The sequence below is a fragment of the Dasypus novemcinctus genome, chromosome 31 (assembly GCF_030445035.2).
Source record: "Dasypus novemcinctus isolate mDasNov1 chromosome 31, mDasNov1.1.hap2, whole genome shotgun sequence".
In the NCBI taxonomy this organism is placed as follows: Eukaryota; Metazoa; Chordata; class Mammalia; order Cingulata; family Dasypodidae; genus Dasypus; species Dasypus novemcinctus.
Window position 1 is genome coordinate 44421755 of NC_080703.1, and position 23087 is coordinate 44444841.

Sequence of the window (23087 nt, forward strand, 5' to 3'; positions counted from 1 at the left end):
TTAAAACACATATCACCTTTCTTCCAGTTTGCCGTGACACGTTCATCATTTCCGTCTAAGGCCTCATCAGAGGTACCTTTAGCATCCGTATTTCTACCAAAAGTCTCTTCAAAGCAATTGAGGACTTTTCTATAAAGCAACTCACAGTTCTTCCACAATCTACCCCTTATGCATTTATAAAGCTGTTTTCCCACATTTTTGGTGTTTGCAACAGCAGCACGCCACTCTCCTGGTACCACAATCTGTTTTAGTCTGAAAAGGCTGCTGAAAAGTGGATACCATAAAATGGGTTGGCTTTTAAGAATGGAAGCTTGTTAGTTTATAAGCTTACAGTTTTGAGGCTGGGAGAAATGTCCAAATCAAGGCATTAATAGGTGACACTTTCTCCCCCAAAACTGGCTGCCAGTGATCCTGGACTCCTCTGTCACATGGCAAGGCACATGGCAGATCTCCTTCTTTCCCTTCTCTTCTGGGGTTCATTGTCTCCAGCCTCCTGCTTCTGTGGCTTTCTCTTTCTGAATCACATTCTCTTGTAAAGGATCCAGTAAGAGACTTAAGACCCCCCTGGACCATTTCTTAACATATGCCCTTTCTTACAGTATGTTTACACCCACAGCTTTAACAACATGATTTTCTGGAGTCCATATATCAAACCATCACAAGAACTTAAACAAATAGTTTAAGAATAAAAATTCATATCCTTTATGTAGATAAACCAGAGTCAATTAGAAGATAAAATGGAAGACTACATTTATAAAAGCAAAACAAATAATAAAACAACTAGGTGTAACCTTAAAATAAATACTCCAAACCTGTAAGAGTCAAACATTAACTACTCCTGCAAAATACAAAAGGAGACGTAAGTGATCGCAAAGATATGCCTTGGTGTTGGGGAAGAAGATTCAATATTAAAAGAAGGCAATTATCCCTACTTTATACATTTACTATAATCTCAATAAATTACCACCAGGTTTTGTTTTTGGTGGTGCTAGATAAGTTATTTATAAAGCTAATTGGAAAGAACAAATAAGCAAACCAGGAACTCCTTAAAAAGACAGAAGGGAATGGGCCTATCTCTACCAGGTATTAAAATACCCTACACAAGAAGATTTCCTGTAGCGGGAGGGTGTAGAAGGTGGAAAAGGCAGGAGTGGCAACTAGCTTCTCTGATTATACCTTGTTTTATATATTTGACTTTACAACATGTAAACATTTTGTATACTTATAAACAAAATTGAATTTGTAAAAAACCTCTAAAAATTGAAAGCACAGTGAAACAAATGAATCTGACAGTTCTATGGATTGCAGGCTTAACTGTGGGGAGGAATTACTTCAGAGACTTTAAAACATGTCTCAGAATCCATAGAGACATATATCTTCTAGATGAAAAATACTGTAAAAAAATTTTAAATATTTTGTAACTGTCCATTGAGCAATAATTTATTATTTTTCTGAAACCATTTATTATAAAGATATTAAATGTATGTATATTAGGACAAAGCTATTATTAATATAAAGTAATTATCTTGATATCATGAGGAACCAAGATTTTCAGTGCAAAAGAGATACAAATATGAAGTCCAGAAAGTTATGTAACTACTTGGTAGTTCTAAACTGTGATTGGACATGTCAGTGTAGGTGGTGATGTATTTTTAAATACATGTATTTTATAGCTCTTCCCAATGAAAAGGCCTAAGAACATTGAGCCTCTAGCACCTAGACTGTGGTCTCTAAGTATCATTTCCTCCTGGAGAAACCAGGACTCTTTAGAGAAATGGCGGATTTCAGGTCTGTTGCAGGATATGTGCAAGTTGAGCCCAGAACACTTTTACAAACCAGAAAGCAAGAAAAGGGTTAGAAAACAATAGGTTCATGTCAAAAGAACTCAAAAGCCAACTCGAAGAGGTTCCCAGTGGTTACACATTGGTCAATTTAAGGTTTCAAAGGAAAAATTATGGAAAAAGAAATATTCAAATATAAAAATCCATGAATTCTTAATAATACTGGTGGGAGGGGACACACTGGCTACCTATGGAGGATGCTAGAGAATTAACTTGTTTTTCTTAAAATTGACAAATAAAATGAAAAACAAACATTTGTTCCTAACTTTCCTGTACAGACTGCACCTCGGGAAACCAAGCAGTTGTTGGAAAGTTGAAGGGAAAGTTTTTCTTTACAGAAGAGCTACAAATAATAAAGCGGGAATGATAGAATTATAAAATCACCAGTTTGTGACTCCTGATGAAATAATGGATCTTGGTAAGATCCACCCATGACAACAGCATAAAAAGGCCATCGCCTCTGAAGCAGTCATGCCAGGCACCTGACCTAGTCCAAACGAAAATCTACAAGAACACGGAATGTGAGAAATGCTGCAGGACAAACCAATCTGGCTTCTTCAATAATAAATCGCAAGGAAAACAGAGAGGGAGAGGGAACTACCAGGTTAAAAGGAACGTCAGAGACACACATAGGCAAATGCAGGGTTTTGACCTTGTTTAGACCCTAAAGGGGGAAAAGCTGTTGTTTAAGAAATGATAATCAGGCAAATTTGAATAGTGACAGAATTCTTGACAGTATTACGGAACTATATAGTTAATATCCTTAGGCACGGTGATGTTTCTTTGAAAATGTTTCTATAAAATAGATTCCTTATCCTTTAGTAGTGATACGTACTAAAGTATTTTTGGATGAAATGATATGATGCTTGGGACAGGGCCTCATGATGACCTTCACTGACTCTAGGTACTTTTGCACTCATCACTCCCATCTTAGATGTAATAGATTTTCAAGGCCCTACAATTGTCATTGTTTTCCGACGTGAGAAAAACAAGCAAACATGTTATTCAATCCTAAAAGTGGATTTTTTTTTACCGAGGTACCAGGGGCTGGGCATTGGACCTGGGACCTCGTATGTGGGAAGCTGGCACTCAACCACTGAGCCACATCTGCTCCCTGAGTTGGTTTTTTCATTTGCTTTGCTTGTCGTTGCTGTTTTATTTTTTTTTAGGAGGTACTGGGGCCCGAACCCAGATCCTCCCATTTAGAAAGCAAGAGCTCAACTGCTTGAGCCATATCTGCTCCCTCTTTGATTTTAAAAGAAGTTAAAACATTTTCATAGGCTCTGACAAGTATCATGTGCTTGCGGTGTCTAATGGATGAGTCAGAGATGGGTGGCAGAGGGTGTAAACGAAGCAAAACTGGCCAGGATGTAATAATTGTTGAGGTTGTATGACAAGGGTGGGGGTTACTGTATCATCTTTCTACTTCTTTGTGTATTTGAAATTTTCCATAGTAAACGTTTATTTAAAAAGTTAAAAAAATAACTTCTGAAAAAGGCTTATTTGAACAATTAAATTTTTTTTCCATAAAGGAAGAGTATGGAATAAATAAATAAAAGAAAAAGTAGGCTATTCTTGGCATTTGTGTGGATTCTGAATAAATTGTAATTAAAGCTATCAAGACTACTGAAGACCCAGGAGTGATGACTTTGCTAAGACTTGAACCTGGCAGACGGTTTTTAAAAAATTCCCGTTCTAATTTTTTTTTTTTAAGAATGACATCCTCGCGGACAGAGCTGCCACCTGCCAATCTGGTGCCATTTTATTTTGGGGAAAACTGACTAGGGACACACTTATAAGAATGTCACAGCAGCAACTGTTAACAAACTAATCAGGACAAATAAAGGACAAACATGAAGTCCCTCCCGCTTTTCCAGAAAAACTGCATTTGCTGTGTGAGCAGAGGCGTGACAGCAGCTTTGAGCCTCGTCAGCGCCCACCACTGGTGGGATGGCAGCCCCTCCCACAATTCAGGCCAGTGCCCCTGCTGGCTCCTCAGCGCCTCCCTCCCGCCTCCCCCCGTGCCAGACACCCAGGTACCACTGAGCAGACACCCAGGTACCACTGAGCAGACGGGATCCTCATCCAGGGAGCAAACTGTGTTGGGGGACAGAGATGGAAAAGGCAGTTTCACAGCAGGCTGGGGAGCACTCTCATGGGTGCTGCTGGGAGCTGGGGAGCACTCCACTCAGCGCTGAGCAAGTCAGAAAGTTTGCTGGAAGTGGAGGGAGTTTCAGAGACCCAAGGGAAGCCGAGGTGCTCCAGGCATCCCGGCTAAGACCTGAAGGCGAGGGAGAGCGGAGCAGGCGTGACTGCTGGGCAGCACAGGGCGGGCGGCAGAGGGAACCGGTGGAGGAAAGTGAGGGCCTTAGCCACGGAAGCCTGGGATCACAGAGCCCGTGTCTGCACTAGGGGCTCCCAGCACCGCAGGAGCGCCTGAGAACCTGCTGGAAGTGCAGGCTCCAGACCTCCTGCCTCAGAGGCCCAGCCTTCTGCTTCGGCAGTGGCTCCAGGAGATTCTGGTGCATTCTGTAGTAAAGAAGCCCTGCTCCATACCAGGGTTCTCACGGGTGAGTTTACCCTCCAGGGAACATTTTGCAACCTCTGGAGGCACAGCTGGGGAGGGTTGTAACTGGCAGCTAATGGGTAGAGGCCAGGATGCAGGTAAACTTCCTACAATGCACAGCAACCCCCCCCTCCACCACCAAAGTCCAAGAATCAAGAGTGAAACTTGAGAAAGCTCAGTCCTGTTTCTTCTGGTTTATTCTCTCCTGAGAGCAGAGCACTCAAGAGTCCACAGAGTGCTCCTTTTTTGGCATCTTTATTTCTTCCTCTACAGACAACCCTCTACTTTAATCCATTTAGTAACTCCGGTCAACAAATGGTCTGTGGCTCAAGGGGAGTGGGAAGGCACCACTTCAAAGCAGAGGCAGGGGTTGCTGCCCCATGCCTGAAGCTGTGGCTTGGGTCATTCTGGGCTCAGAAGCCCTGGACACATGGAGGCCCACATGGCAAGGAGTCTTGGTTTCTCCAGGGAGGGTTAGGGCTTGAAATATTTTCCAGAAGACATCAGGGGATAACTGAGTTGCTACTTAAGTGCATGGAAGCAAGCATGTCTGCTGAGAGTTAAACCACAAAGTCCACACTGAATGGGTCTGAGTGGATATACACAACATCACCTTAAAGAGCTTCTTAAACCAACCAGACAGGATTCTAACCTGACTGATAGCATTGACAAATCAAGAAGGCTGTTATCCTTCAGAAGAGGCGTTGGGGACAAAATATCAAGGGAAATGTAAAGTCACAGACACAAATATTGGCTGTGTCCACTTAACACTTTCCAGGTGGTCAGGCGCCCAGGGAGGCCAACGTGAAGGTTTGGTCTCCTTGGTGGGTCTATCCCCCATAGTGGTCTCCTTGGTGGATCTATGCCCCATAGTGGTCTCCTTGGCGGACCTATGCCCCATAGTGGTCTCCTTGGTGGACCTATCCCCCATAGTGGTCTCCTTGGTGGATCTATCCCCCATAGTGGTCTCCTTGGTGGATCTATCCCCTGTAGTGGTCTCCTTGGTGGATCTATGTCCCATAGTGGTCTCCTTGGTGGATCTATCCCCCATAGTGGTCTCCTTGGTGGATCTATCCCCCGTAGTGGTCTCCTTGGTGGATCTATCTCCTGTAGTGGTCTCCTTGGTGGGTCTATCCCCCATAGTGGTCTCCTTGGTGGACCTATCCCCCATAGTGGTCTCCTTGGTGGGTCTATCCCCCATAGTGGTCTCCTTGGTGGATCTATGCCCCGTAGTGGTCTCCTTGGTGGATCTATCCCCCATAGTGGTCTCCTTGGTGGGTCTATCCCCCATAGTGGTCTCCTTGGTGGGTCTATCCCCCGTAGAGTAGGTGGATGTCCAGCCTTCAGAGTCTCCATGAAGCCATTAACCACTCAGCTAACTAGCACCATGGTTCTGCGTTAGGCAGTCACAGCAACCTGCTGACAACTGGCTTCCTTGTTTTCCCACAGGGAGAAAAGGCCATGGTGAGGATGAGGATGATGGCCCAAATCTGCTGGATGGTCATGTTTTTGCTGAATGCTTGTTAGTCAGGCTTTTGGTTCACAGGCACCAGTCTCCTGTGATTTTACTTCATCACCTTGAGTTCTCAGAGTGGAATCGACTTTGGGGCACTGACAAGATGGGGCTTTGGGACTTCTGAAGTAGAGGAAGGTCCAGACAATGGAGCATCGGGACTGCCTCCTGGAGTTTGCTCCTGCCATTTAGCCGGTTGACTTCCCTTGGTGATTCCCAGCTTTCACAATGTTCTTTCCCCCCCAACTTCCACATTCCCATGGTGCTCAGAAAGAATTTATGGTAGATTGCAAAAATGGCTATACTGCTTTGCAACTCCTCCCATCAAGAGGTGGAGTCTATTTCCTGACCCCATGGATCTGAGCTGGCCCCGAGATATGGCTTGACTAAGAGAATGTGAAGGAAGTAATGCTGCCTCCGGAGGCCTTACGGCTTCTACTCCTGCTTTCTGGACCCCTAAGGTCACTGTGTGTACAACTCCACACTAGCCTGCTGGACAATGAGAGGCATATGGTCCTCACCAACCCCACAATTCCAGAAGGCAGCCAGCCAACCCCCAGAAGCTGAGCCGCCCTGCTTACCAGCAGTTGACCACAAAATCATGCAAGAGTCCAAGAGCACCCAACAGAAGAACCACTCAGCTGAGCTCAGCCCAATTGGCCAGTGCACAGAATCAAAGCTAAAATAAATGGTTGGTGTTTTAAGCGGCTAAGTTTTGGGGTAGTTTGTTATGCAACAATAAATAATCAATACAGTAATATTTATGTTTTCAGTAACAGCAAAGTATACTCAGAACTTATTTCCAAGTTTGTCTCTGAGATGCCATGGATTTTGTCTCTTGACATAACATAACTGGGATTGATTTGGGGCTATCCCATGAGCTTTCATGGCTCTAGCTGAAGAAACAGCTTCTGTTTCTCTCATCAGGACGCTAACAGGTGAGAGTTGAGTAAATGGCACAGAAAGTTTTGAGTTTGCCAACATTCACTTGAGGAGAAAGAGGAAGGTTAAATACATAAAGCATTGCATTTCTCAGACACAGACAGATTTCTGACCTTCAGCCGGCGATCTGGGTCTCCACTGCATAGAGAATTTACGGACACTTTGAATGATTTCCAGGCTGGGCTTAAGTTATTCATCACAACCTGAGAAAAAAGAGAGACATAGTGGGCAGGGGACAACACACTTGACCCTACCCCATTTCAACATGAAAGCTGCTTGAGAAGTCATCATGATGCTTGTGAAAAGGACTCTGGACCAGGTGCCCTCTTGAAAAGGTGGGGAGGTAAACCTTTAAAGGGTGCTCATTAAGCAGATCATTATGAGCAAAAGTTGTCTCAGGCATAAGGACAGGAATATCATCCCGCATGTGGATGCTGAAGATGATCCCTTAATTACTAAAGGAGGCTGTAACTAAGGAGGTGGGGCTGCTCCTGGCCTTTGCTGAAGGACCACAGACCCATCCATTCTATGGCAGGAACTCCCCTTGGTTGGTGTCTGCAGAGGTAATGAGTCTAAGTACAGAATGGGGCTTGAGGGGAAGAGGTGGCAGGACAATCCTGCTAAAGAAATAGGTCTTTGGCCATTTGTGACCTTGAGTCAGATCAGATTATAAGTCAGAGGGGATGTTTCTAGGAGAAAATTCCTAGGAGCATATTTGCTCTAGCTCATGATCATCTCAGTTAGAATACCTGGAAATGTAGAGGACATAGCTTCAGGCCTACAAACCAAGTCTAAAATACAGTGAAACCACTTAAAAAGTCATGAATTGGTCATATTTTCCTGAGAGCCCCTCTTAGATGGACCTGAGAGTCAGGTCTTAACCCGCCATCATTATAATTTAAATAACTCAGTTCAGTTCACAGTATATGAAGGCCAGCCCTGTGTTCAGCATTGTGCTCTGTGTCCTCCACGTGCTGGGATTCCCTGCGTGTGGTCACTGGCTGGTGGGCACTGTATATTCTGGGAACGTGCTAGAAAGGCAACTTCTCAGACTCCACCCCAGACCTACTGGCGGCACCTCTAGAGGTACGTCCTTCAGGTGGTGCTCATGTATGCTGAAGTTTGAGAGTCACTGCTCTAGAGGACGTACAAATGAAGGTAATGAAATTCTGTCAGACTGAAGTACTTAGCAGAAGTTAGCTCTGCCAAAAAGTTAATTCTCTAAACCATGTAATTATTTTATAAGTGATTCCTTCTTCTATTATATCTTTAATATAACCATGAATTATGGATTAGATCATGGAATCATTATCAAATTTTTAATCCCCTGAGGTAGAAAAATATTTCTGGGTGACTTTGTCTCATCTCCTGATACCCTAGGAATGATCAATGATGATGATAAGGAAAGTTAGATAAAAGTGGGTTACTTTTAATTCATCATCCTTATATGAACACCCTAAGAAATAAGGTATTTCACTGCAACAGATCTGAAAAACTCAATATCAAATAAAAAATTTAGCTAGGAATATTCTCTTAAATGAAAATCTCTCTCTGTGTGTATGTGTTTCTCCCAGGGGAACAGTATTGTTTGGTATTTATTTTGTATCTACTGAGTAAGCAAGGGGAAAAAAATCAATACTATATTGCTTGACTCACTGGAAAACTTCACATATACATTTCTTGTGAGACTGCAGGAGCTCCTCAGCACTGGGGTACATTGAGAGTTCTAGAGATTCTTGGGAATAGGAGAATTGACCAACATCAATAATGAGAACTATGAAAGCCACAAACATTCCTTCTTCCTTGACCCCACCACCGGTTATGTAAGCACAACCAGGCCTTCTCTCAGCTCCAAATCAATCATCACAATTACCCAGCTTCCTCTTTGTCGACACACTCCTCACCCTCACAGAATCCCTCTTGGACTGGCTTGGAAATAAAACAAAATGTGGGGTTGAGTTATGGAGTGCAGGAGGGGGCTCCTTGGGTAGTGGGAGATAAGGTTTGTAGCCACATGGAGAAGAAGGAGGGAGAAGTGAGGGAGATACACGGAAACCTAGCGGCTGCTGAGACAGGATAGCTGTTCTACGATAGGCCTGACTGAAGTCCAGCAGGTGCGCTTTCCCTGGTTGGGCAGTTGGCTTCCCAAATTACACTGAAGCTCAGGGTCAAACAACCTCAATTCAAACCCAGCTCCCCTTCCCTTGCTAACTATGAGACCTGGGAAAGTGACTTAACTTCCCTAAAGTTCAGTTTCTTCAACTGAACGGGAGCAAAATAACATGTCAAGTGCTTGTTGTGAAAAATAAATGCACAAACACAAATAAATCACTTAGTAGAAGACTTGCCACATAGTAAGCCTCATTAAATGTTACCTAGTATTTAGATTTTTATTATTAATGAATCTCTGTCTGTCTACAATGAAGATCAAGAATGGAAAACTGGGGATAGAGTGGGTCTTCTCTTTTAACATCTAAGGTGAGAAATAAGCTAAAATGTCCTCTTGAGGACAGATCTGGGTGTATATATATACAAATATTAAGAAATTTAAGAGTTTTCCCAGTACAGGTCAATTTATCCTCTTAAGAGTCAAGATGGTGTCGCTAAAGATGACCCTTCTCACCTCAGTTCGGTGCACGAGCTGCTGAGTTGCATCATCATTCATACGAAAAATTTCCAGAAATGGGTCAGATTTACTGAAGAAATCCTAAAAGAGATAAAGAGCAATGAGATTTCTCCCCACATTTAATCCAGCCCTGATCAGGCAGCGAGATATAATCAATGCAAAATCCCCCTATAATCCTGATTGACCACATGTAGGGTAGAAGACAAGGCGATCATCTCTCCCCGCGTAACTGCCCCAAATCTACCCCAACTATTTTCTCCTTGCCCCAAGATGGCTTACAAACGTCCTTCCCTGCTTTGACCTTCATCTTTGTGATTGAGACTTGGCTTAATGAGCTGCATCTGAACTCCAAGTCCTTTGAGAACTAAGTACTTGGTGCATTAGAGTCTAAAGTATTCTTCAAAGATCAGTTCAAATGCCAGTTATTGAGAAATCGAGAAGTAATGGGCATCGTCTTAAAGGGCTCCAACCCGTAGCTTAAGGACACATGAGGGCTGCTCTTTCTGACAAGCTCTGAAGGCCCATTTCATTTGTGAGACTCTCAAAGGCTCTGTTTATCTCCATAATCCCTTAGCTCTAATTCTTTGTTCAGTTTCTCTCTCTGATGCTATTTGCTAATTAGTGAATGACTTGAGAAGATAAGCTCCTCATTGTTGGATCCACTTCCCTTCTTTGAAGGGAACTTTTAGCCTGTGCTTTCTAAGCAGTCCTGAGCTCCAGTTTTGCCTCTCCAACCCCATGAGAACACCAAACACTCTGCTCAATTACCCTGCTTCCTAGTAGCTACTTTATCAGAGGCTTCTTTAGGAATCAGCCTTGAGGAATTGCCTTGCGTGGAAAATCTGTGTAGAATATCTAAACGAATTTCTCTTCTCTCCAATTTCTTGGCCCTTCAAGTCTTGACTACCTTGTATTTTATCCAGTTTCCTCCCCCCCCAAGTGGGAGGATGATGTAAAAGAAATAAATCCTCCCTTGCTAGAAGCACAGCCTATCTACATCCTTGTTTTTAACTTGTTTTTTACTCTACTAGATTATAAACTCTAAGAGAGCCAGAACTATATCTTAACTTCCTCTTTATTTCTACCATTTCCACAGTGTCTAGCTTTTATAGGTGCATAGAGTTTAGTGAATGAATGAATGAATAGCAATAGCCTTAGTCATCACACTCATTACATATTTTTCAGAAATATAGATTGCTAGATTGCAGCAAAGCCAAATTAAGTCTATGTTCTTTTTAAAAGCCATCTTTCCCTCCAAAAGTTAGGGATCCTGGAATCAAACACATCGTTTCCCTTTGTGCAATGCTTGACTTCTACTTCCAATTCTTCTTTATTGTCATGTCTGTACTGGCCACCCTAGTCTGCAGCTGAACAAAATATTTGCAGAGCATATTCTGATCACAGAGTCTTTGTATTTGAGGTTAAGGTTCAAGGAAGTACAGAACCAGACACAGGTCTCAGTCTTTCAAAATACCATCTACTTTGGTGGTAAGACGAGCACAAAAATAAACACAACCCAAGGCTAAGTAAAAACAAAATAAGTACAAGGAGTCTTCAGAGGAGAGTGGGAGTTGGTGGGCTTTGGCTGAAAAGGTGGTTGTGAGGAAGCTATTTCTAAGAAGGAGACATCCTGAGTGGGCTGTGTGTGATGTTAGAGTTATGTGTCTACTTGGCTAAGGTGTAGTTTCCAGTTATTCAATTAAATGCTAGTCTAGGCATTTCCGTGAAAGTATTTTGTAGATGCGGTTAACATATACAATCAGTTGTCTTTAAGTGAAGGAGGTTGATGGTTAGATCCATGTATCCACTTGGCCAGGTTATGGGGTCCAGCAGTTTGGTCAAGTAAGCTCTGGCCTGCTTGTTACTGTGGGAGTGTTTTGTGGATTTAAATCATTCAGTTGATTATATCTATGGCTGATTGCATCTCTAATCAACAAAGGAGATTGCTTTCAGCAAGGAGAGACGTCTCATCCAATCAGCTGAAGGCTCGAAAGGAGAACTGATGATTCCAGCAGTCAGAGAGAGGAATTTCTGTCTCTGCTTCAGCCAGCCAGCTCTTCCTGGGGAACTCACTGAAACCTTCCCTGGAGTTTCCCACTTGTGGTGTGCCCTATGGAATTTGGACTTGCCAATCCCTGTGTTCTCGTGAGCAAATTTCAACTGAAAAATCTCATACCATTACATGTGTATACACACACACACACACATACACATCCTATGGGTTCTGTTTCTCTAGAGAATCCTAATACATCATACAGAAGATTATACTTTATAATTTGGGTGGGCCTCATCTAATCGGTTTAAAGGTTTTATGAGCAAAACCTGAGGTTTGTCTGAGGAAGAAGGAATTCTGTTTGTGGATCTGTGGACTGCAGCTTCAGTTCTTGTCCAACAGCTTCCAGCTTGTCAGCCCGCTCTACCGATCCAGGACTTGTAAGCTCCCACGTTCACAAAAGTCAATTCCTGCACGTAAATAAATCTGTGTGCTCAGATACCTGAATAAATCTCGTAATGGATATGAAGTGTACACGTGTTCTTTGGGTAGAACCCTGACTGACACAGAGTGGAGCCCCATCTGGTACAGGAGAGGAACACACTGCGTGGCTTTATTTGGCTGCAGCCTGAGGATGTGCAGTGGAGAAGCTGGAGACAGTGCTGGCAGAGTCACCTCCAGGACTGAAGAGATTTAAATACTCATGCCTGGAACTCGCCTGGAGAGGCAGTGGGGAGCCACTGGAGGACGTTGAGCAGGGCACTGTGATCGACTCTGCAGTTAAGAATACCAGCCTGGCAACTTCGTAGGATGAGTGAGAGAGGAGAGATGGGAGGTGGGGGTAGCTTCCCCTTTGATGTCCTCTCACCCAAATGGGCCCCGGCATGGCACCACACAGCACCCACTCCCTGCCCAGAGTCTATGTGTCCTTCCACCCTGTTTCTGAAGGTGCCAGGTTAACACACCCTGCACCTTGCCGAGAACCCACAGCGGCAGCTTTCCATACACCATCCCACAAACCTTGTCCCTCTTCCAAAATGACCCCTGCTTTCCTCTCAGACACACATCTAGTTAATTCCCACCTGTTTGCATTTGCTCAAGGCATTTCCTGCTCAGATCTATTTCTGTCTTAACACTCATCTTAAGAAATTGGAGCTTGTGGGGCAGGTGAGGCTTAGTGGGTGAGCAGCTGCCTCGCAGGTATGAGGTCCCAGGTTCAATCCCCAGGACCTCCTAAAAAAAAAAAAAGGAGCCTCCCTCTCTCCCCTTCCCCAGTGCATGTGGGGCATGTTAGTTCGTCCTGGGAGCTCCTGGATTACTTCTCTAGCAGCTTCATGCTTTGCCTTCTTAAATGAATTGTTGGTCACGCGGGGGACTTATTTGTGAATTGTATTTAGAAACTGCTGATTGTGTTGTTGGAACTTTGTTTTTTTTCTATTTTCTTTTTATTGATAATATTTTACTTTTGTTGCAAGGTATTCCATTTTTATTTAAAAACATAAAATAGATAAAAATAGAAAGAAGGAAAAACTAGTCCATAATCCCACCCTTAACTGTACAGCCATCAATAGCATTTTGGTAAATCTTTCTCTAGAATCTAGACATAGCTTTCTTTTCTGTTTTTTTTTTCTTTTTTTTTTTCTTCTCCCTTCCTCCCTCCTCCCCTTCCCTCTCTCCCTCCCTCCCTCTCTCCTTCCTTCCTTCCTTCCTCCCTCCCAACCTCCCTTCTTTCCTTACTTCCTTTTCCCCCTTCCCTCCTTCCCTCCCTCCCTTCCTTCCTACCTTCCTTCCTTCCTTCCTTCTCCATATTGTCATCATACCTCATATGCACTTTAGTACCCTATTCCTCTCATTTGGTAGTATTTTCAACAATTTCTCCATTTTGTTTTCTATTCTTTTAAATGCTATCTAGGGTTAGCACAGAATTGTTGTGGGGAAGGCATACTATAAATCAGAAGAAAGATCAAATATAGTCTATGTCTTTAAGTAACTGAAAATTTATGTACAGCACACTGGTATCAGGGATACTTTTAAATCTGACTCCACTATGCAGAATAAGGATGATCTTGGGCACGGCATTTAATTTCTCCATGTCCCAGTTTTTTCCCCTGTCCACGGAGGGAGGGTCACCCCTTGTCTCAGTGCCCAGTAGAGAGGATTAAAGGAACGGACGCCTGTGAGGTGTTGAGTCCAGGGCCTGGGGCGTCGTCAGAACTGTATGTGGTCAGCCGTAATGATTGTCAAAGGAAGAGAGAATGTGTGAAGGCACTTTATAAAGCAGGGTTCAAATGTCAGGAATGCTACTATTAAGAAACCATCCGAAAATGAAACAATGCACAGTGAGCTCACCCAAAGGTTAAGCATACAGCCAGAACTCATAGTTTTAAAAGCAATTAGGGTCTCACTGCATGGTCACTTGAGCCCAATTTGGAATTTTCAACTTTCGTTTCTTGACCATCAGCATTGAGATGGCCCTGGGGACAGCTCAGTGCAGTGGAGAGGGATTGGATCAGGCGTTTCAGTTAATTTTTGCAGTAATGAAAATCTTTACTAACTTGGAGGCTCCGCCCCTTGAGTCCAATAGGAAAGAATTTAGCTAAGTTAGAGGGCGCTGAGCAGCCACCTGAGGTTTAGAATGGAAAAGCAGCAGCGCCTATGCACGGCAGTGACCTTGAATGTAGGATATTGGACCTAGAAGAGAGTGTCTGACAAGTGAGGGGCCATATGCAAACTGTCTCGTACCAGCCTTGTGACTTTGGGACATTGCTTAACCTTTCCATAGTTCATCTGTAAATATTACCCACCTTTGGCGAGTAAGTTTGAGTTTTGGGGATAATGCAATTAGACATCTGGTACATTGTAGATGCTCTGTAGTTATTGGTTCTGTCTTCAATGCAGGCTATATTATAGTTCCCAGGTAGACGTACTTAAATACAATAAAATCACGGCCCAGCAGGTAGAGCTTTTACGTTGCTTTAGAGTAGGGGCTGGCAAACTTGGATGTACAGGCCAAAGCTGACCCGCTGCTTGACTTTGTAAAGTCTTAGTGGAACACAGCCACGCTCGTTCACTTACGAATTGTCTGCGCATGTTTTCCCATTTCAAAGGTCCCGTTGAGTAATTGTGACAGAAGCCATATGGTCTGTAGGGCCCACAATATTTACCACACTGGCCCTTTATAGGAAAAATTTGTGTACCCCTGCTTTAGGGGCAGCACTGTGTGCTTGTATAGTATCCCATTAAACCTGGATCATGGGAACACTAAAAACGTCTGTGCAGATCTGGAGGCCCCAGTATGAGACTTGTTTCCAACACACTGACATGAGTAATTTCTCAGGAAAGGGGAGGAAAGAATTCCTAAATATGTTTTGGAAGTTAGAAAGCACATCTCTTGGCTAAGTGGATTACATTAACATTAGATAAAAAAGTTATTCCTCAAATCCCCATCTCTTTTATGTACCAGAACTCACTGAAGATTGCCTCTCAGATTTCAAGGGCTCTCTGGATTTTGGTCGTGGGTAAATGACTGCTGGTCTGTTGGACAGCATTGGAAAGGCAAATTAAAAATGACTATTTCTGTCCAAAGGAACAGGACATTTCCTTGTCGTTGCAGTTTGCAAGTGTACTTAGTGGTTCCTATGACAGCTATTCTCAAAGTTTTTGGTCATTTTCGTCCTTTACATGCTTAAAAATTATTAAGGACCACAAAGAATTTTTGTTTATGTGGGTTATTATCTATCACTATTTACCATATTATAAATTAAAACTAAGAAAATTCAAAAATATTCATTGTGCCTTCATTTAAAAGTAATGAAAATAAGCCCATTACATCATAACATAAATGGCATTTTTAATAGAAAATAACTATAACTTCCAAAGTAAAAATAAAATAATGAGAAGAATGGCACAGTGACTGGCTTAATAGAAGGCAGCAGAATTCTCATATCTGTTTCTGTATTCGATCTGTTGGGATATCACACATCATGTAGCCTCTGGGAAACTACACTGTACACTTATGAAAGAAGGAGAGTGAAAAAAGAAAATAATGTCTTAGTATTATTATGAAAAATATTATGAAAATATTATGAGTTTTAGCCCCATGGATCCCCTAAAAGGGTCTCAGAGACCTCAGACACCTCCGGGTTCACTGGACCACATTTTGAATCTGCTCCCCAACAGCATACCCCCACCGCCTTCCTGGCTTCCTACTGCTCAAAATACAAGACATTGTCAAGACTTCCACATCCTGAGACAACCCAATTTCTATCTGTTCACTTTCTGCCCTGAAGGAAGATTCAGATTTTAGTCAGGCAACTTGACTGAGCCCCTTTCTGTCGCTGATTGTGTGTGTGTGAGGCCATGTCATTTCATATTTCTGAACCTCAAAAATCTTATCTCTAAGAGAAGGGAGTTGAGTTACAATAGTGGCTTTCTACTGTAGGTATCTTGGTACCTGGGAGTTACTAGAGTTATTCAAGGGACTGGGAATCCAGATCCTCTACAATCATTGTTTGAGTTGGCTGTAGCATATTTTCCCCACATATTTGTACTGTAACTTTCCAGAAGTATATAGAAATCAGTTGCTTTTATGATATCAACAAAATTGAAAAATTAAGAGCTTTTATTTACCTCATTTTGGCTTTTAGTCATGTTATGTGTGACAGTTTGAAGTTATTTTGTGAATCCCCAAAAGAAAACGGTTTTGTTCTTGAACTCATCCGTTCCTGTGGGTGAGAGACCCTTTGACTGGACGTCACTGAGCTGTGACCCAGGTTGGGTCCCCTCCCTCTAACTGGAGATTTATATAAATTTATATAAATGTTTTATATATAAAACAGAGAGAGAAAGGAAGCCACCATTTTGATCCTGTCAGGAGATAGAGAGGACTGCAGGAAAACTGAGGTTGAGAGATGTCCCAGACTCTGGAGTCGGCCGAGCACAGAGGCAAGGAAAGAGGCCCTGGAGAGCCTGGGGCTGTGGAGCAGCTCCGAGCTGAAGAGACGAGCGGTATGCTGACCATCACCGCTGGGCTCAGGGAGAAAATGGAGCAGCTGCGGTGGAAAGAGGAGGCTTGGAAAGACACAAGCCTCATGCCTGATTGTTCACAGCTGAACTCCTGGAGCCGGTGAGCGCTGAGGGGAAGGCAGGGGCCTCGGCAGGGATAGCCGCCATCTTGCCTCCCCACGTGGCAGGACACCAGGATCACCAGTAGCTGGCTTTGGTGAGAAAGCATCTCTGATGACTTTCTTTTTTAAAAATATTTATATTTCCTTCTTTCCCTCCCCCCCTTTGTTGTCTGCTCTCTGTGTCCATTCGCTGTGTGTTCTTCTGTGTCTGCTTGTCTTCTCAATAGGTGATTCTGGGAACCAATCCTGGGACCTTCTGGAGTGGGAGAGAGGGGATCATTCTTTTATGCCACCTCAGCTCCCTGGTCTGCTGCATCTCTTATTACCTCTTCTTCGTGTCTCTTTTTGTTGTGTTATCTTGCTGCGCCAGCTCTCCACGTGGGCCAGCACTCCTGCATGGGGCAGCACTCCTGCTCAGGGCAGTAATCCTTGTGGGCCAGATTGACACACGGGGCCAGCTTGCCTTCACCAGGAGGCCCTGGGCATCGAACCCTGGACCTCCTGTATGGTAGACGGGAGTCCAACTGCCTGAGCCACATTCACTTCCCTGATGGTGCTTTGATTAGGATATTTCAGGCCTTGGAACTGTCAGCTTTTACCCAAATAAAAGTCCCATTATAAAAGCCATCCCATTTCTTGTGTATTTCATTGGCAGTCCTGTTGCCAACTAAGATAATATATTTTCTCAATTAATAGATATTATAAATTCAACTACAAATATGTGGATGACTACAAAATCATTTGATGTTGAAAGACATAAAGAAGTTCTCCTTGAGTAACTCTGGGAACTATTTTTCAACTGTCACATGAAATAACTATACTTCCTTATTCTGGTTCTACCACAAAATCATTGTTGCAGACCAATTCCAAGGATGGCCACCATGATGTCTACTGTCCACACACTTGGCTATAGCATGGCCTGGCCACTTCGCCATCAAGGATCTGGGCTGTACAGCTCTGTGGCATTAGGCTCAGCAATGACGATGGCTCTGGACAGTTGGTGTGTCCAAGGGTGGGATGGCCATCTCGGAAAGTATTAGTGCTTCAGGGGCTCTTTCAGTTCATTTGACTGAGGGGAAATTGTCAAATACCTCAGAGTCAAAGGGCCCACTCACAAACCTTCAAAGCCCCTTGCATTGTAACATAAGTTAGAAAGAGGACAAATTAGAGGTTCCTGAGAGACCACTAAGTGGAGAAAAGCCATGATAAGCCATTAAATGAGCAGCTTAAAACTGCCTCATGTTGACCCAATGGCACCAGGAGACACTGCAAGACAGTTGGTGACTTCTTCTGAAACTTGGGGAGATGATGGGGAAGAAAAAGCCTCAACAGTTATGAGGAGGTGAGGGTAAAAATCTCACACCCAATTGATGTCGGTGCACAAGGGGGTTTCTAGAACTTCGTGAGTGAGAATTTAAAAGGTAGAAGTTTGTGATGGTTTCACACTATCTACTTAGGACACCAAAAAGCCCCAATACATTAATAATTAGTTTACAGGGATAATGTGTTTTCTATGTCCCCAGGCACAATGAGTTACCCTTTCCAGAGCTCTATGTTTATATATCTCTTACTGCACTTATCATATCCTAGCATGGCTATAGAATTGTTTAAATTTATATCTCTTGGATGGTTAATTCCAGGTTGGGGGTGTAAGAGTGTTTTATAGTATGTCTTTTTCTCAGTACCTCATGCATACAGGTAGCCAAAAAAGGCTTGACACATGAATGATGAATGAGTGAATAAATGAACACATAATAGAGTGAAAAAATGAATATATAAATGGGCTTCGTATTTTTTTAGGTAAAAAGTGAACATGATATGCTCAATTATAAGCTGCTGCTTTTGATCATTAAGGAGTTGCATTACGAATTGCTTTATCTTTTCAGGCTAATGCCCCTAAGTCACTGTTTGAAAAAGTGGTGCTGCATCCAAAAATCCCCAATTCTTTGTTCTACTCTAAGAAAATGGAATCTTACGTGAATACATTTGTGGATAGATTGAGGGGTTTTTAACATAAGGATATGGCTAGTAAAAATCATAAACAGCTTAGGATGGGGACCCTCTCTTTTAAGGGATGGGGACTGCAGAACTTTTGGAGGAGTCACAAGACTAATTGGGTGGAAGTTATGAGGTATAATAGGAAGATTTCAGATGGGCGTCAGACTACCTGGGACTGAGTCCTCATTTTACCACTTATTACCAGGTCTGGTGGCCCTACAGATGTACCTTGCAGACCTCCAACTCTAGAGAGTGTGACTGGCCCAGGGCCCAGCTGCTGTGCTCTGAAATCCTGCACTGACACTCAGGCCAGGCTCCCCAGGGACGGCTCCCGGCCACTGCCTGAGCACACAGTGACACGAAGGCAGGTCTGTCCTGGGGGTCGTGGGACCCCTCCGAGGGCCATCAGGGGCTGGGCTGTCCCAGGCTTCCTCCCTGTGTTCTCCGCACAGGCATTTTGCCTGATAAAAGTTCTGTATGTTTCAGCCTGTCTCAGTGTCTGCTTCTCAGAGGACATGGACTAAGACATGGAGTGACCTGAGACAAGCTGCTTGATCTCTGAATCTGTTTTCTCATCTGCAAAACAGTGTTAATAATACCTATTTCAAGAGGTCATTAGAATGATTAAATGTGGTAATGCATGGAAAATTCTCAACTCTTTTCCTGGTAAACATAGGTGCTCAATAAATGCTGCTTTTCTCCTTTTTCATGTCTTCACTTTCCCCTTGGAATGTTCCTAGTGTTGAGGTTGAATCACACTTACCTAGGCATATCTCATCTCTGACATTTGGGAACAAATGATGTCTAGTGTAATAAAGTTTCCTGTTATAATTACTGTCTCTCCTCCTCATTTAAGTGCTGGAGGAATTTGTAGGAAGCCTTATTTTTCAGACTTTTCTGAAATCTTTATCTGTTTAATAATGTGGGTTGAAAGGGAAAATGGCTATGGGGGAAATCTGATTAAACTGAGTATGCTAGCTTTATTACTTCCTTCCATAAGGTTAATGCCAAGCACTTTACCTTGTCATCCAATTTCCGTGCATTGAACGCAAGTTCAACGTAGTCATCATTGCCAGAGAGTTCTTCAGCAATCACCTAAACGAAAAGGCCAGCGTTAGCGGCAATAGAGGTTAGGCCACTCAACTCAGCCACCCGAGAGAAAATTGAGCTCATGTTTGGTCACAAACAATGAAGACAGATGTTGAACAAAGAGTTTTTCCACAACTTTGGGCCCTGCCTACTGAGCATGGCACAAACTTTCCAGGTATCCTTCTCCCTGCAATAGGGAGAAATAGATACCTAGATCTCATTTATGCTGAGCTGGAGAACAAGAGAGAGAGGGGCCAAGCTAGAGGAAGAGATATTTGGAAGAGGAGGCGTTAGGAAGAGATTCTTTCCAAAGGCCACTGGGCATTGAATGACACTTCCATGAATAATTATATATTTTTTCCTTTGGGAAGTTAAAAAAGGAGGAATAACGACAAAACAACAATATTTCTCTGTTGGTTTGAGCCAGGCCACCAAGGGGGATAAACTGGTGTTGATGTCCTTTCCAAACTAATAGCTATCATGGAAAAGTTCTAATTTTTGTTTTTCAAAAAAGACTGTCCCTGGGCTTTCTAGGATGAGGGATAAAGAGAAAGAAGAGGAGAAAGAAACATAAAATAAGGATCCTAGCCCTTGACACCCAAGAACAGAGCATTTTTGGCAAGGATTTTGGTGTAAGTGAAGAGGTAATACTGCCCAAGAGCCTCTTTCAAAAGTCACTTTCCCATATTTAGTAGTCAATGAAATGGTTCACAAAGCCTTGAACTAGAAATTGGTGGTGAAAGACAGGAGAAAGAGAAAACCACAAAAAACTTAGGGGTCAGCCTAGTTGCATATAGGTTAACCCATTGTAGCAGTTTAATATTATTGATGAATTTCAAAAAGAAATACTGAGTTATGTTTGTAATCTGATCTGTACCTGGGCATGATTGAGTTAGGATTAGGGCATTGAGTGCCCACCCCTTGGTGGGTGGAGGCTCACAGGTAAAAGGCACGGGGAAGAACAGAGTTGAGGTTTTCTGATGTTGGAGTTTTGATGTTGGAGTTTGGTGCTGAAGTCTTAAGCTGGAGCCCTGGGAAGTAAGCTCACAGAGGAAAGAGAAGCCAGCCCCAGGAAGAAAGGAACCTTGAACCCAGAGAAGAGCAAGCCCCAGGAACATAGGAACCCAGAAAGCCATCTTGCTCCAACATGTGGAAATAGACTTTGGTGAGGGAAGTAACTTATACTTTATGGCCTGGTATCTGTAAGCTCCTACCCCAAAGAAATACCCTTTATAAAAACCAACCAGTTTCTGGTATTTTGCATCAGCACCCCTTTGGCTGACTAATACATCAATTATACATAATATCGCAACTTCACCAGGCATTCAGGAATCACAGCATGTTTACACTTGTCAGATTTGTTATGTTGAGACACTGAGCTTTAACTCGATTCTATCTCAGTTCTATCTGAGTTTAAATGTTCCATTCTGTGTTAGGTCCATCTGTTCTGAGTACTCAAGAACAGTCACTGGGAAATTTAAGTTAATTTACACCTAATAATAAAGTTCAAGTGTTATCTAAAGAGGAATGCAGTAGGGAACATAAGTCCAAGTACAAAATAGAAACTCAAGGAACACTTGGAAAACCAGAAACTACTGTATTTTACTTTTCATTTAGTCCTACTTCACATCTTACCACCTTTATACCACTTATATTGTACTTTAACAGCAGTGCGTAACTATTTTATGGTCACAGATGCCTTTGGAGAAAGTTAATGAAAATTATGATCTTCTCCATCTGTATAGGCCCAGAAAATTTTGCATGCATTCTTAAGTGTTTCCTAGAAGACATGGAGGCAGTCTTATGATCCAAGGATCCAAGATTAAGAGGTATATTTAAATATTTAAAATTAAGAAGGATTCAAATTCTCTGGGATGTAGGAAAGAAGAAAATTTCCAGGATGTCTTAAAGAAAGAATGGCTAAGTCAGTCATATTCTACCTGGGAAGAACCACAGCAAATCTCAAAATTGGACCTACCATTGTAAAACTCTACTGGATTTGTGAGCTTTGGGAATGAACAATTGGGCTCATAGCTTTTGAGAGCCCCACTTGATTCATAAATGAGCCAGTCAAGAAGAAGCTTCTACATACAATGTCAATTAAAATATTCAAGCAACAAACTCAGGTAAGTTGCTGTGAGAATGGATACATCTTTCACCACTGGGCACCCTTTGAATTTTTTCCTTAAAAAAAAACAGCTTTAAAAACAACAACAACAACAAAAAAAAAACCCAATCACTCACTCTCAAGTTCAAAGAGAATGTTCAAAGGAACTTAGGAGGTTTCCCTCCTGGCAATTTGACTTTCTAGCAATTCAGATTTTCCTGGTATTTGTTTCTACCTTTTTACTTCCCCTACACAGCTAAATGGTTGGACCACATTCTCTACCTTTCTCAAGGGCTCTAATACAAGATGTTAAAATTTCAAATACTGTGAGTTCTATTTGAAATCTAAGATCTTATTTACAAGTGCTTCCAGTGTTTTCCCAACAGAACCTTCTGCGATGATAGAAATGGTCTGTTATCTGCACTGTCCAATGCAGTAGCCACTGGCCACATGTGACTATTAAGAATTTGATATGTGGGTAGTGCAACCAAGGAACTGAATACTTGATTTTATTTAACTTTAAATAATTTTAAGTTTAAATAGCCACAAGCAGCTAGTGGCTACCATATTGGACAGCGCATATCACAGAACATTTCTATCATTGCAAAAGGTTCTATTTTATTAGGAAGGAGTTTTAAATGCTGGGCTCTCTGATCCTTAGGTGACAAGTCAAACCTTGGGCTAAATGCTTTTAGAGCAAATTTTTAGTTCTCCTAAGTAATGAGAGGCAGGGCTTTGCAGCGTTGAAGATAGAAAACCCCAGAAAATTCCAGGTTCTTACTTTGTGCAACAGCTCTATCTTTCTCTACCACTGAAACCTATATTGAAGTTGCTGAAGTCTTAGTGAAAGTGAGTGGTCTCACTTTCAAATCCTTTTTCTTCCCTGTTGATCCTAGGGGTAGAAGGGTCAAAATACCATTGGCAGGAATAAGAAAGAAGGAAAAAAGAAAGGGTGGCCTGGGTAGTTGAGTAGCTGGGGCATCAACTCCAAATAGCCAGAGTGTCTGCTTCCCATCCGTCTTATTTGGACCAACCAGCTCCATCTGGGCACTGGGGCAGGTGGCTGCTTAGGGAAGGCTTACTGTGATGGAGGATTTCCCAGCTGTGTTCCCGTGCTTGAGCAAGGATTTGGACAGCTTTCTCTGGGAAACAATCTGCAAAAAAGGAAACAAAATGTGGAAACTTTAGTTATATGACTGCAGGTGATTTTAAATTTTCCACTACAAAATTCTGCATTCATGGCTCTACTTGACAGCACCCATGTCCATTTATCCCCTAAGGTTTGT

General features: G+C 42.7%; 1 protein-coding gene across 3 annotated transcripts in view; it reads right to left on the bottom strand.

Annotated features, from left to right (window-relative positions):
- The window catches only part of CPNE4 (copine 4), a 509926-nt gene that overhangs the window by 119766 nt on the left and 367073 nt on the right, over nt 1-23087 (bottom strand). For all 3 annotated transcript variants that reach the window (XM_058290594.2, XM_058290593.2, XM_058290595.2), the window contains 4 exons: nt 22884-22955; nt 19626-19700; nt 9486-9569; nt 6976-7065 (listed from right to left, as the gene is read on the bottom strand). In XM_058290594.2, coding sequence (XP_058146577.1) covers nt 6976-7065; nt 9486-9569; nt 19626-19700; nt 22884-22955 — 321 coding nt within the window. The remainder of the gene's footprint in view (nt 1-6975; nt 7066-9485; nt 9570-19625; nt 19701-22883; nt 22956-23087) is intronic.